The 16,002-nt window shown below is 37.2% G+C and overlaps 1 protein-coding gene across 1 annotated transcript in view; it reads left to right on the top strand.

The window, feature by feature from the left end:
• The window catches only part of GPA33 (glycoprotein A33), a 51,310-nt gene extending 44,870 nt beyond the window's left edge, over nt 1-6,440 (top strand). Inside the window, exons 5-7 of the mRNA XM_074220362.1 lie at nt 3,645-3,764; nt 4,433-4,556; nt 5,488-6,440. Coding sequence (XP_074076463.1) covers nt 3,645-3,764; nt 4,433-4,556; nt 5,488-5,632 — 389 coding nt within the window. The 3' untranslated portion in view covers nt 5,633-6,440. The remainder of the gene's footprint in view (nt 1-3,644; nt 3,765-4,432; nt 4,557-5,487) is intronic.
• The last annotated feature ends 9,562 nt before the right edge of the window (nt 6,441-16,002 follow it).

Genomic DNA, 16,002 nt, shown 5'->3' with positions numbered 1-16,002 from the left:
TTTGGGAGTGAATAGACAGGGTGTGCAGAACCTAGCTCTCACCCATTTGGGAGAACCCATTATTTAGTATTCAATGTGAGTATTTACACTTCAGAAATTGCTAATCAACCACAAATCAGGGCTTCATTTATTCTTTTGTAGATTATCTGGAAGTGCTAATAATGCATACTAAACCTAAAAATGTGTGTATATATTTTTCAGAGACCTATTAAACATTTACTAACATACCCTCGTGTATTGTTCTGTGCATAATGATTGAGCTCAGCAGGGTGCAATAAGACTTGGGAAATGAAGAGATCACCAGGCTTTGATTGAAGGCTAACAATAATGATACTAATAATGATCATTTGTATTTATATAGCACTTTAAGATTAGCAAAGGGACATGAATGTAAAACCCCTAAATACAGGGTAGAGGAAAGGAGCAACTTGTCTCTGAGCTACACCTCTAACTGCATATCAAACTCTTTCTTAGTGAACTGACCCATAAAATATCACTGGCCATGGATGCTTTACCTTAGGAGCTCTGTCAAATCTTGGTTCTAGAACACTGATATATCTCCCTGGACTCTCAACTCATTTCAAGTTCAAGTTGGATAAAAAAGTTCATCTTTAGATTACAGTCACTAGATGGCAGCAACATCTACAGCAAGGCCTTACCATCTGCTCAGTAATTGGCATGTAAGTTGAGGAATTTTACTTCAGACTGACCCCCAAACACAGAGTTAACTTAGCTGAGAGACTGATGATGATGATGATATTGTAGATGGATGGATGATATAGATAGATAGATAGATAGGTAGATAGATAGATATAGACAGACAGATTAGACAGATTGGATGGACAGACAGACAGATGGAGAGACAGAGAACAGACAGATCAACTAGATAGAGAGAGAGGAACATACTAGATAAATAAGAGTTAGATAGACACTCAGACAAACACAGATTAGATAGATGGACAGATAGATAAATATTACATATATATCAGGGATGTAGAGATGGATAAATAGAGAGGAGAGATATTTATATATATATATCTATCTATATCTATATCTTTATCTATATAGGGGAGAGAGACAGAGACAAAGATATATATATTTATAGATGTAGAAGTACTTTTAGATATAGTGATATTAGGCCTCTAGGTGGCACAGTGGGGACTGGAGTCAGGAAGACCTCAGTTCAAATCAGCTATTTGACCCTAAGCAAGTTACTTAATCCTGTTTGCCTGTTTCTTCTGTAAAATTAGATGGAAAAGGAAATGACAAAGCATTCTAGTATCCTTGCCAAGAAAACCCCAAGTGGGATCACAAAGAGTTAGACAACTGAAAATGGCTGAACAATTACATAGAAATAGAGATGCATCTATAGATAGAGATATAGAGACTGATAAGATATAGACAAGATATCTATAATTATATATATATATATATATATATATATATATATAGAGAGAGAGAGAGAGAGAGAGAGAGACAGACAGACAGACACAGACATTTATTTCTGGGAGTCATATTTCTGAATTGTAACTCTTTTACAACTGTGAATCAGTCCAAGCAGAAAGGCTTCCCAATACCCTTTGTTCCCCAGGCTTAAACCCTGAGTTCAATTCCCATTTCTGACACATTCTGATTGGGTGACTCTAGGAAAGTCATTTTCTCAATATACCAGCAAATTTTCAAGATTCAGAGTTAAAGAATTTCTTTATTTGTTTTCCTAGGAAAAATTTCCTTACCTGTGATTCTCTATACCAATCAAAGAACAGACAGGTTAGGAAAGGAGAATTAAAGAGAATATCCCCAATGTAAAAAGGAGGCAACAAAAGTCCAGAGAACTTAAAGGAATTAATGGATATTATCACATGGATAATAAAAAATACAACAACACATTTATCTAGTGACTTAACATTTATAAAACACTCTCCTCAAGAGCTATGAAGCTTTACCTTCCTAGAAGATTAGTATTTCAGATAGTAAAAATTGTACTAGCTCCAGACTCAGAAGATGTGAGTTAAAATTCTCCCTCTGGTGCTTCCTAGCTATGTGATCTAGGACAAGCCAATTTCACCTCTTTTGGTCTCATTTTCCTAATCTATAAAATAATGAAGTTGAATTAAATGATCTCCAAAATTCCCTTTCTGATTTAAAACAAAACAAAGCTGTATGATCTTAAGTAGAGCAAGTATATTATCCCTATTTTATAGATTAATATATTGGAGGTACACAAAGATTAATTAACTTACCCTCATGCACCCAGAATTGGGATGCAAATTAAGATTTGATGGGCCCACTTTTAGTAACCCTTCCTCTCTAGCATGCCGTCTAGTAAATGGTAGAGAACCAATGGGGAAAAAAAAGTGTTTGTCACGTCTCTGGCCATGTCAGCACCATGGCCAGAGATAGTAGCAAAGGAAGGAACAGATTGTCCCTAGACCCGAGGAGCTGTGGTTGGTGAATTCAGGGGTAGTTTAGCAGGATAATGGAACCAGTCACATTTCTGAGACCACTCCCTCTTGGATAATGGGCAAGATCTAGTGCTAATAGATACTAGAGCTTTCCCAAAGATAAAGACAAGATAACCACATCACAACTTTTCCCATCAAGGTTTTGCTATATTTCAGATTGACTTAATAAATTAAATGGGAATTTTTTTGGAGGGGGTTTAGATGACACTCATTAAGTGCTCACATGCTCCAGATTCCCTACTTTTGAGTAGAAATCTATAGCTCTGAATGTTTGTCCCACCCAAACTATCCCCAGTAGACTTCTGTATGAGTTCAGCCAGGGAAAATTAGACAAGTATTAATAAAAGTGTATATTTGTAGTTTTTAAGATACTTTCACATTCACAGAAATCCTGTGAAATAGGGAATATGATATTATTATTATTATCATTTTGCAGATAAAGAAATGGGCACTAAAATATTGGACTTTTTCCCAAGGATTCATAGCTAGTAAGTAGCAGACCCCAGACTTGAACCCAGGATTTGACTGCTCATCCAGGGATTTACTTTCATCACACTGTTCTGTTTCTTGGTATAAATTGTGAGAATGTATATGTTAATGTCAAGGTCAGGGGGAGAGGTGTTGGATGGGCAATATTATTGTACCATAAGAATTGATAAACATAATGCTTTCAGAAATACCTGGGAAGATTTACATGAACCAATGTAAAGTAAAATGAGCAGAACCAGGAGAACAGTGTGCACAGTAACAGCAATATTGTACAATGGTCTACTACTAATTATGGTTATTCTCAACAGTTCAATGATTCAAGACAATTCCAAAGGACTCAACAAAAAATATCATCTATTTCCAGAAAAAGAACTGATGGAATCTGAATGCAGATTAAAGCATATTTTAAAAATTTTATTTTTCTTGGGGTTTTTTGTCCTGTTTTCTTTCACAACATGACTAATGTGGAAATATGTTTTTCATGCCTGCACAGGTATATCGTATATCAAATAGTTTGCCTTCTCAATGAGGGAACAAATGTTAAAACAACAAAAAACTGCATGCAATTGGAAAAAATGTTTTTAAGAAAGAAAAGCTCCAAAAAGCATCACTCATTTCAGCTTAATGAAATGTTCTCAATCCCAGGTTGAATAGTTTCTCTCCTCACCTTGACCTTTTCTTCTTTCCCAGCCATAGGAATGACCCTGCTTCTGAAAAATATTTCTGATTCTACTTCTGGATATTATATCTGCACCTCTAAAAATGACGTTGGGATTGATTCCTGCAATATCACTGTTGCTGTCAGACCTCGTAAGAGCCATGTAGGGAAGGAGGGAGGGAAGGATGATAAGGATCAGAAGAGGAAGGCAGGGTACCAATATGGGTAGGAACTGTCACAAGATTAATTAGAAAGCCTTGGTTATGTTTATTCTTTGCCAAAATAAAATAATGATAATAATAGCAAACTTTTAAGGTTTGCAAAGTGCATTATAGTTATTATCTCATTTTATCCTTACCACAACACTGGGAGGTAGGTTCTATGGTTATCCCCATTTTACAGATTTTACAAGGTTAAGTATCTTACGCAGATGGTGTTGTCATTTTTTTAAATCTTGCCCATCTTTTCGTGAGCCCATTTTGGGGTTTTCTTGGCAAAGATGTTGGCAAAGATTTGTCATTTCCTTCTCCAGTTTATTTTACAGATGAGGAAACTGAGGCAAACAGGGTTAAGTGACTTGTCCTAGTTAGGCTGAATGTGATCAGAGTTCCTGGCTTCTTGTACTTCTCTTGTCCCTTGTTTTACCAGGGAAATTGTAAAGAGTCATACTCAGTAGACTAAACCAGATTGGTTGCTAAGCTGTGGCAATGCTATCAGTGTTGAGTACTTTCCCAGAAGCACAAAGGGTCAAGTCTGGGTGCTTTTTTTGGGGGGGGGTGTTCTAGATATCAGATGACCCAGCTGGTTTGTCCCCTCACAGCCTCAATGAACATTGCCCTGTATGCTGGGATTGCCGGAGGCGTGGTGGCTGCCCTCATCATCATCGGCGTCATTGTATACTGCTGCTGCTGTAAGGACAATAAGGAAAATGACAGCGACAGGCCGTGAGTGATAGTGTTTTTCTATGTGGAGAAAAAGAGGATGGGCCCAAGTTGACTCTAGACTCAGAAGACCCAGATTCAAATTCGACTTATTTTTTAGCTCATTTCCAAACCCTACTTCCTTTCTAGTTTACCTTTATGTGGTATCTATCTCCTCTTATTAGAACAAAACCTAGTCTGGTTTGCTTCTCAAGTTAACACGCTTTTATTAAACACTAGAGTTAGGAATACTAAGAAAAGAGAAAAATATATAGTCCCTGCCCTCAAGGAGCTTACAATCTAATGGGGGAAATAAACATGTAAATTAGAAATAATCAAATGCTGCAATTTTACTCCTTTAGAATGTGTTTTGAACTCTTAAATTTTGGTTTAATGAATGTTGAATGTTTTAAACAACTATTAAACACTGCTCTATATATTAGTTTTTGAGTAAATATTTTCAACAACAAGAAATAATTAAGAGAGGGAAGGCATTAGAATTAAGCTGGAAAAGGAGAGGCTTCCTATTAGAAGGTTTTCACAGTTACAGTTCCCTCTCCAAAAAAGGAAATACTCTTTTTTATATCTTTTGGGGGCCAAAATTAATCATAATAATTTCCCAGAATTCGGTTTCAATTGTTTTGTTGTGGTTTTTGTTTCCATGATTCTTCACTTTTCATCAGTTCATAGAAGTCTCCCCATTCTTCACTGAATTCTTTATATTCATTGTTTCTTCACAATAAAGTTCAGTTTCATTTGTGTCACATGAGCAAACATTCCCAATGAACAGCTAGCCAGTTCTTTGTTACCTAGCTCCTCTTAAGACCCAGACCCAGATGTCTAATAAGGGATTCTACTTCTGGGGAATGACAATAACAATGAGATTTTGAGCCAATAATTTGAAATTTGAAATCAATAACAATTCCTTATTTCTTCTCCCCACCTCAACTTTCAGGAATCCAGAGGACTATCAGGAACCTCCAGAGCAGATGAGAGAAAAATACAGAAGTAATGACTATGAGGAAGGCAGGTATCAGGAGAGATGGAGTTCTGGACAGGATTCACCTGTGCCTGAGCCACCAGTGACAGAGGCTACCTAATGTTCTATATGGATGGGGGGAGGAGGGAAGGCACAAAGAGCATAACTTTTTTTTTTCTTTTTTAAAATGATAATTTCCCTCTAATTACATGTAAAAGGAAAAATGGAAGGAGGAAGAAAAAAATAGTAAAAAGCAACCTAACTCTTGAATATTCTCCTCCTCTTCCATTCTGGAGAGCAATATGAAACTATGCCCAAAAAGCAGATGATTGATCATGTCCTTTGGACCCAGTGTTACCAATAGGCCCATATCCAGAGGAAATAAAAAATGGGAAAAGTACCACATGTTCCAAAATATTCATAGTAGTTCTTTGTAGTGACAAAGAATTGGAAACTGAGGGAGTGCTCATTAATTGGGGAATGGCTGAAGAAGTTATGGTATTTGAATGTTATGGAATACTATTGTTCTATAAGAAACCACGAATGATGGAACTCTAGAGAAGCATGCACAGGAACTGATGCTGAGTGAAGGGAGCAGACCCAAGAGAACAGTACACTAGCAACAATACTGTGAGATGATCAACCATGATGGAAGCAGCTCCCCTCAGCAGTTCAGAGAGCTGGGACAACGGTATTAGACAGGCTATGGATAATGTCCACATCTAGAGGAAGCAAAACAAAACTAAACTAAACCAACATTAAAACTCCAACAGACTCTGAATGGAATGTATATTTACTTTTTTAAAAATTCTCTTATTTTTTCTTTCCTATCTCCTGGTTTTCTTTCTTTTCCCTTAATCCTAATTCTCCATACAGAAAATGACTTATCTGTAAACGTGTTAAACACAAATGTGTATCACCACTGGGGGGAGGGAGGGTGAAAGGAAATTATGTAACTTAAAAATATGCATATGCATGTAGATGAATGTTGAAAAACTTTTATAACATGTAATTGGAAAAAAATGAAATAAAACATTTTCATCTTACTTCTCCCAGAACAAATTTTCTCATCACTTGGTCAGCTACATTTGGGGTAGGGGGGCTTCCTTTCCTCCATTCAATGTCATGTCTTGATGAGAAATGCTTTGCTTGGGTGACAGATCTAATGACCAAGCTTATCCTCTTCACTGACTCCTTCAAAGCGACAATGTATTTATTCTCCAGGAAGAGTAAGTGGGGGAAGTGCTCAGGTAGCTCAGATTTTCTCCTATACAGACCTTGGACCCACATTTCTGTGTGAACTAATACTTTACCATCTCCCCACAACCTTCATGTTACTTGAATCCCTTTTCATTTAAGCATAGTAGAGATGATGTTTGTCCTTCATTTTCAAAGAAGACAATGGCATCAGGGAGATGATGTTATGACATGCATATGAGTTGGATTGAGTGGGGGGGGGGGGCTGTGCTATAAGGCACCAGCCTCACTTTCTCCTCCAGAGCCATCTTGTTCCAGTGGAATCAGGACTGGAGATAGACTAATAAAAACAAATTAGGAGTTTGAGTTAGAGCCAGTCCTTGAGAAACAGTGGATCAATCAGTTGTGCAAATTAGCCAAGCATTTCAAATTCATGGGTCCCCATTTGCTGATACCTGCATAATTAAACAGCTGTAAAAAGTGATCTCTAAGGTCCCTCCAGCCATCATAATTCTATGATTCTTCTCTACTCTGCCTTACATTTTCTAATCCCACTTTTGGGGAAATTACAGAGTCCTAAGAGTCTTATTTTATTTCATTCTTGTTTTTTTGTTGGCATTCCATTTCTGTCACATCCCATCTTCTCCCCTCTTGCCATCAATTCGGTATTTCTTAGGTCATAAACTCTTAGAGAACAAGGGTCCCATCTATATAGAACTATTAGAGTGGCTAGGACAATTGGGCATTTTAATAGTGATTCTCAGTGGCAAAGGGGCATTTCTGCATTTCTCTATATTCTAAGGAGAATTTTGTGATTTATAAATTTTTAAAAAAAAAATTTGTTAACCTCTTCTTTTAATAAAAATCTTCAAGAAACAATAAAGGTGATATTCTATTCTATGGAAATTCTTGTCTTTATAAAAAAAATTAACAGCATTCCTTGAATGTCAAATAGGTCTTGGAATAGTTTGCATCTTCATTTCCATCCTCTAGCTTTTATTCCATAAGAAGCTTATTTCTCAAAGTTGCTTGCATGTAATATCCTCCATTAGACTGGGAGTTCCTTGAGGGTGGGGAACTCTCTTTTGCATTTTTGTATATCCTTAGTAAGGCATAGAGCCTGAAACATAATAGGCATTTAATAAATAACTGACTTGGGAAGAAGTTCATTCTTAAGTCTATGTCACATTGAACTTTGTGAAAAATGAATAAACACTTGGTGAATATTTTTCTACGATTAGATATCAAAAACAAATAAACACGGTGAATATTTCTCTACTATCAGACATCAAAAATGAATAAACATTTGTTGAGTATTTTTCTATTAGACATCAAATTCCAAGGTTCTTTCATGTGAAAAAAGGATTTATTAAGCTAGTTCTGTTTTCTAAGTTTCTTTATAAGTATTCATTCAAACATAAAGGTTGAAGATGTCATAAGTTGGTGTATTCTTATCAAAACATTAGAATTTCAGCAGATTATCGTCTATACATGAAAAGAATACAACTTCTGATTGGTTACATTAAAAAATACAAAAGTACCTATGGAGACATAAAACAAAAATTCTGAAATTCCTCCTTATAAGTGAGAAGCAGCATGAGAGAGTAGGAGGCTTGTAGACCCAGGAGTTGAGTTTTAGGCCATACTTGTTCACTCTCTGGCTGGATGGCATTGGGTAAAGGAAGCTTCATACTCCTTTTCCTTCCAACTCTGCTTCATATCTTCTTTTGGAATCCTTCCTCCTTGCTTCTTTCACAAATCTATGTTCTTGGATCTCTTCTTGGGTCTCCCTAGACTCTCTCTCCCTTAGAAAAGACCATTCAACCCCATGATTTGAATAACCACCTTCATCCAATCCTGATCTCTACTCTAAGCTCTGGCTGTCTACAACGAATGTTCCCTTGGGGTGGCTCCACACTGGGTGTCAAATTTAAACGTGTCCCAAATGGATTCATTATTTCTTCATGAAAACCAAGCTTATGCACTTTTGCTAACAGCCAAAATCCTCCTGGTGCCATCTTATTTTGAACAAAAAGCCACCTTCCTTGTATGGCCACCATGTCTCATAATGCTTCCGTCCTGCTCTGTGTTCCAGCCCAACTGGACAAGCCTCTGTTGCCTTAAAGAGGTGCCTGTAGGGGAAGCTAGGTGGATAGAACACCAGCCCTCAGGTCCAGGAGGATCTGAGTTCAAAGCCAGCCTCAGACACTTAATAATTGCCTAGTTGTGTGACATTGGGCAAGTCACTTAACCCCACTGCCTTAAATAAAATTTAAAAGGAAAAAAGAGATGGTTGTGCCCTTTCATCTTTTTACTTTTGTTTAGACTGCTCCCTCTGCTCAGGATGCCCCCCTTTCTTACCTCTATGAACCCCTATTAAAGACCAATTCAAGGGATACTTTTGGAAAGCCTTCCCTAATACCAGTGACTTTCTCAAATGGAGTACTTTGTTTTGTAACACCCTTATGTAAAATGTAGCATCGGGTATTACAGTGATCTATACAAAGTGTTTTCTTTCCTTCAAAAATAGTAAACTTTTTCAGAGAGATACTGGATCTAATCTAAATTTTATATCTCTCCTAGTACCTGGCAGAGGTCTCTGGCCCCAATGGAGGAAGTTAAAAAATTTCCAACCATTTGCTGAGCAAGCTAATAATAATGATAATAACAACAGCAACAACAACAGTAATAATGATTTTGTATCTCTCCTAGCAGGTCTCTGGTCCCTATGAAGGAAGATAAAAAGTTTCAATCGATTTACTGAGGAGGATCATAAATGATAATGATAATAATTCCTATTTAATAGTACTTTAAGATTTTCAAAGTCTTTTTCTCCTGTCAATCTTGTGAGATAGGTGCAGAAGAGTCATTATTTCCCCCATTTTATAAATGAGGAAACTGAGACTTGGGTTATATCCCTTGCTCACGGTGACAAAATCGTCCAAGGTAGGATTTGAATCCAGTTCTCCTGACTTAAGGCTCGGGGTTCTTTTCCCTATACCTCAATGCCTTTTGGTCATTCCCTTCAGGTCTAAGTTACTTTTTTTTAATAGTTAAGTATAGGTCAATCATGCCAGTGTTGCAGTTAATAAGCCTATTCAGAAGGTGGCAAATAGAACTCATGCTAATCCAGAACATTGTGTTGAATATTATAGGAATCTCCAACTACATGGTCAGGCTGTTAAGAACATATTCTATTTATTTCAGACTAGAATATAGATGTAATTCAGTTGTGCAGGCACTCTCACAACCTAGGAATCCCATTCCTTTTCAGTTAGCTGGAGAGCTATTTAACCTACAAATACTATTCTAATGGTTATTTCTAGCTGGCAGTTTTCAGTTTGGGGATTTGAAGTTTTAAGTACTCATCATAAAAGAGAGGCAAGGATAAAAATGTAGGGAAGGATTGCAATTGAGAGGGTTTTTTAAGTCAATTTTTCATGAAAGGTTTGCTTCTGGTAATTTACTGCCATTTATCAGTAGCAAAATTTCTCTGATGGCCTTGCTTAGTAAATCCCAGAGTTCTGTGAATAGAACAGATGATGAGATGCTCTCAGTCCCTAGGAGATTCAGACCTCAGTTGTCCACCAAAAGCACTCATTGGATTGGTCTCCACCATAATCATGCTCCCAGAAAACTTCAGGAAACTCATCTTCCACCCTGGTACTCATACCTTTTCATCACTCTGGTATTCTCTACCCCTCTAGAAAGCTGTAGGGTGGAGCCAAGAACTCCTTCCAAAGCCTCTATTAAAAGAGGATTCACTGACCAGAGGATTCATCATTTCCCACCAGCTGTATTTCTTAGACTAGACTCCAGCATGTGTCCCCCAAGGTACTATTTCTCTCCCTTTTTTCAGTTTTTTTATCTTGACTTCCCCTATTATACGGTAAGCTCCTTGAAGACAGGAACTGACTTTTGTTTTATTTCTATCCTCAGGGGCAGTTAGGTAGTACAGTAGATAGAGCACCCACCCTGGAGTCAGGACCACCTGAGTTCAAATCTGGCCTCAGACAATATTTACCTAGCTCTGTGACCTTGGGCAAGTCACTTAACTTCATGGCCATAAATAAATAAAAATAAATTTCTATCCTCAGTTCTTATCTTACAGTGTGTTAAGAAGGAACTGCAGTTTTCTTGAAACAAATCTGTAGGGAGAAGTATGAGTGTGATCTCCCCGATCTATAGATAAGAAACTAAGGTGCAGATAGATTAAGCTAACAAGTTATCAAATCAGGGTTTCCCATCTTCCCCTCCTTGGCTTGTCCCTATAATATTCAACACAATGTTCTGGATTAGCATGAGTTCTATTTGCCACCTTCTGAATAGGCTTAGTTCAAAGGACAAGGATTTTCCCAAACTCCCTGAGATTAACCTGTTCTTGCCCCAGCACTGGCTATCCTTAGAATATCATTTTTTGGTAGGCAAAAATTTTCCACTAAAGTCATCTTTCTTACTTGGATGTTTTCTTGTGGTGGGGATGACTTTGGGTGCCTTATGCTGGAGGCTTGACCAGAAGACCCATGAAACTGGAAAGGCTCTGAGAACCGGCTCAATAACAATTTGTGCATCTGTCCTCTGAAGTAGCTTTGTGGATAAAGCATCAGTCTCAGAATCAAGAATACCTGAGTTTGAATCATGTCAAATGGACTAATTAACTGCATGATCCTGGGCAAGTCATCCCTCTCAGTTTCAATTAACTCATCTATAAAATGGGGTTAATAATACCATCTGCCTCAAAGAATTGTTGAGGATCACATGACAAAATAACCTTTGTCTCAGAAACCTTAAGCCACTATATGAATGATAGCTGTTACAATTTCAATTAACTCATCTATAAAATGGGGTTAATAATACTCCCTCCGTCAAAGTGTTGTTGAAGATCAATTGAGAAAATAGTTTGTTCTGGAAACCTTAAACCACTATATGAACAGTAGCTACTACACTATCAGCTTTGATAAGTATATTGAGGTGACTTCCTCTGGAGGGGTGCAAGGGGATGATATCTTTCTGCTAAATCAGAGAGGAGCAGACATTGGCATTGGCAGCTGATGCAGATGATTTCCACTGATGAAATCACAAGCCATTGTTGAATCACATTAAACACACCCTTTTCCTTTTTAAACTTCATCCCTATGAGTCAAGTTAGAGGACTCCACCCTAGAGATACAGACACCCCGGAATGACAGCACCAGCCCTGGACCCAAAGAAAAGAGTGGTGTGTTGGCTCTTGTTAGAAACGGGACTGGAGCAGGCCAATGAACCTCCTTGTGCCTTAGTTTCCATATCACTAAAATGGAAATGATGATGATTCTTGCTGTCCCTCCCTGAGGTCGGGGGAGGGTTGTAGCTCTAAAAGTACTAAGTTCAGGGGTACACTGGAGCCAGATCCAGCAGGTTCAAGAGAAATGATTGTTAAATTTTTAGAGTCAGAAGTTATACCTCAGAAATCAGCAAACGTGATAAATTAGGACTTAATTCTTTTTCATTGTTTAGACTTAAGAAAGCCATTGAAGGGCAACTAGGTGGCACAGTGGATAGAGCACCAGCCCTGGAGTCAGGCGTACCTGAGTTCAAATATGACCTCAGACACTTAATAAATACCTAGCTGTGTGTCCTTGAGCAAGCCACTTAACCCCACTGTCTTGCAAAAACTTAAGAAAAAAGCCATTAAGAAAATGTGCTTTGTTAGTGTTTAGCTCCTCAAACTACACACACACACACACACACACACACACACAAACACACAGGAGTTTGTTTTATTTTGAATTCAACAAACACCAAATAAAATAAACATTTCCATGTGCAGTGATGGAACAGGAGAGAATTATAGATGAAATGGTGAATTTTTATTAGGTAGTGCATGCTTTGCCTCTAAAAAATATAGTAATTTTAATAAATAATTTTCAAAGCTAGTGTACTTGTCTATGATTCCTTCTGGATTTTTCATTTTTATTTTTATTATGAAATAACCCTAATCCAACCCTTTCCCACTTCTATTTCTTACTCTAATCAAAGAAAAACAAAACCTTTGTAATAAATGTGCACAATCAAGAAAAATAAATTCTTGCATAAATCATCTTCAAAAATGTGTTTTATTCAGAAACTTGAATCCATCACATCTCTGTCAAGAGGTGGATGACACATTCCTTCATGGATCTGCTGAAATTGAGGTTACTAAAGGGTGGCTAGGTGGCGCAGTGGATAGATCACTGGCTTTGAAGTCAGGAGTACCTGAGTTCAAATTTGACCTCAGACACTTAATAAATACCTAGCCGTGTGGCCTCGGGCAAGGCACTTTACCCCATTGCCTTGCAAAAACTAAAAAAACAAACAAACAAAAAGAAATTGAGGTTACTAATTGAACTGATCAGAGTTCTTAAGTCTTTCAAAGGCGTTTGTCTTTTAACATTATTATTGTATAAATAGCTCACTCAGTATCAGTTCATACAAGTCTTCCCAGGTTTTTCTATAACTTCCTATTTGGCAATTTGTGAAAGAACAACAGTATTCCATTACATTCACACATCACCATTTCTTTAGTTATTGCCCAATTGATAGGTATCTCTTTAGCTTCCAGTTTCTTACCACTGCAAAAAGAGCTGCTATAAGCATTTTTGTAGTATTGGTCATTTCCCTCTTTCTTTCATCTCTTTGACAGGATCACAAAGTCAAAGGGAATTCACAGCTTGATAACATTTTAGGCAGAGTTCCAAGTTGTTTTCCAGAATGGTCGAACCAATTCACAGCTACAATAGATGTATTAATATGTTTGTTTTCCTACAGCCCTTCCAACATTTGTCATTTTTGTTGTCATCTATGCCAATTTTATGGATATGCGATGTAAACTTAGAGCTACTTTGACATTTATCTTATTATTAATAATTTAGAGCATTTTAAATATTATTTTGAGTTTAGATTTTTTTCTTTAAAAATGTCCTCTTCATATCTTTTGACCATTTATCAATTGAAGAATGATTCCTGTATTTATAAATCTGAACCAATTCTTTTTATATTTTGCAAATGAAAATTTTTAAACAGAGAAACAGGGTAATTTCTTTCTCAGTGAATTGTTTTCTTTATAATTTTAGCTACATTGGTTTTGTTTGTGCAAAAACTTTTCCCTTTTTTTAAAAAAAAAGTTTATTTAGGTTTTTGCAAGGCAATTGGGTTTAGTGATTTGCCCAAGGCCACACAACTAGGTAATTATTAAGTGTCTGAGTTCAGATTTGAACTCAGGTACTCCTAATTCCAGGGTCAGTGCTCTATCCACTGCGCCACCTAGCTGCCCCCTGTGCAACAACTTTTAAAAATTTTATATAATCAAAATTGTTCATTTTACTTCCTATAATCCTCTGTGTTTCACTAAACATAGTTCTGACAGCTTGTTCCTAACTCCTCTAATTTTGTTTATAGTATTACCTTTTCTCTCTAAATCATGTGACATGAGATATTGGTTAATATTTAATTTTTACCAGACAACTTTCATGTTTTTTCCAGCTGTTTTTGTTGAATTATTACCCCCACAGTGGCTAAGGTACTATGTTTATCGGCTTGTCTGTCTGTCTGTCATTTTCTCTCCTTTCTTTCTGTCTGTTTCTGTCTCTCTGCCTCTCTGTCTCTGTCTCTCTCTCTCTCATCAATGGATAATGCATCACATGACCTCAATTATTTTGGGAAAGTCAATATTCCCTTTGGTCCCAGGTTGAGGAAAAAGCATTGGAGAGAAAATCTCAATTATTCCAGGAAAAAAGCACTTAACCTTCTCCTCTTTCCCATCAACCCCTGAATAAAAAAGACAATTCTGCTCAGAAAGTGCACTAGGCATCCCTTTGCTATCTGTTTGTTCAGGACCTACTCTTAACATCCTAGTATGAAGAAATTATGTGACTAAGGTAGTTAAGGCACTTTCCAAAGGGAAGCGAGAGCTGCAGAGATAAGCTCAAGGAACATGAGAATGGGAGGAGGCAAAAAAGGAGAGGTAGAATAAGATAATATTGGGTTACTCTAATTAGTATTCAAAGCAATGCCACAGGCTTCAGTGCCAGCTTGGCACATCTAAATATTGGTCCATGTGACTGGCAGGCTGGAACTATTCCTAATGCAAACGATCTCAGTGTATGGATTTGGCCTTTTCTGGTAAAGGGTCTCTCTAGAGTGGAAATACCCATTTCAGTCTTGGTTCAGCTTATCTACAGGATAGAGAGTGTTTAGATTCTAATCAATTTTTATGAATTTATAAACTGTGATAACTAGAGTCTTTGGTTTGCATAAGCCTTATTAAAAATGTTACCGGGGGCAGCTAGGTGGCATAGTGGATAAAGCACCGGCCCTGAAGTCAGGAGTACCTGGGTTCAAATGTGGTCTCAGACACTTAATAATCACCTAGCTGTGTGGCCTTGGGCAAGCCACTTAACCCCATTTGCCTTGCAAAAAAAAAACCTAAGAAAAATTGTTACCAAAAACACAAAAAACAAAGTTGGATAAATGAATCAATGAGAACACACACAACACACTAGCATATGTATCTCAGTGCCCAAAGAGAGGGGGTTAAGGGAAGAATGGAATCTGTGTTTATATTAGTAAAATAAGACAATATATGGAAAGTATTGTGCAAACTTTAAAGTTTTCTATAAATGTCAGTAATAATAATAATAATAATAATAATAATAATAAAACCTTCAAACTACTTGCACCACATGTAGCATTCCTTAAACTTGAACTTTTCCTCTCCTACCTTTGCCATGTGGGAAGGTTGGAACAAATGGAACATATAGGGTGGGAGGGAGGGGAGGACAAAGTGAGACATCTATTCAATAAAGAAAATGACTACAAAAGTCTTCTAACTTCCCAATTTCTAGACCATTACTCTTCTAATCCCAGTTTAAAGCTGGATTTATCTACTTCAAACACTTCTTTGATCCCATTTCTTCATTTTTTCAAAAGATCTATGACTTTACCAGTGTGGATACTCCTTCCATCAGCACATACTATAAACTCCCTGCAGGCTGTAGTTGACTGTCTTCAGAAGTTGCTCTAGCCAGGAATACTCACCATCTGATGGTCAGCCTTCTAGGGAGATTACTTTTCCTAAATTTAGCTAAACAGGTTACTCAAGACCTTTCTGGTTTGCCCTCTGTTGACAGAACCTTTAAAAACCTACAGTCAGCTTCCTGGTACAATGAGACTTTGGGGTAACACTTTAGTAGAGATCTCCTCTGGTTGACTATATCTCTTTATTTATCCCAGTACCTACTGCTTAGGGAGCCCTTACCTTAGTTTGATGAAATGGGT

Source organism: Macrotis lagotis, chromosome 2 (assembly GCF_037893015.1).
Source record: "Macrotis lagotis isolate mMagLag1 chromosome 2, bilby.v1.9.chrom.fasta, whole genome shotgun sequence".
Classification (NCBI taxonomy): domain Eukaryota; kingdom Metazoa; phylum Chordata; class Mammalia; order Peramelemorphia; family Peramelidae; genus Macrotis; species Macrotis lagotis.
The sequence above is the reverse complement of the archived record's forward strand: the minus strand, read 5'-3'. Positions and strand labels throughout refer to the sequence as shown.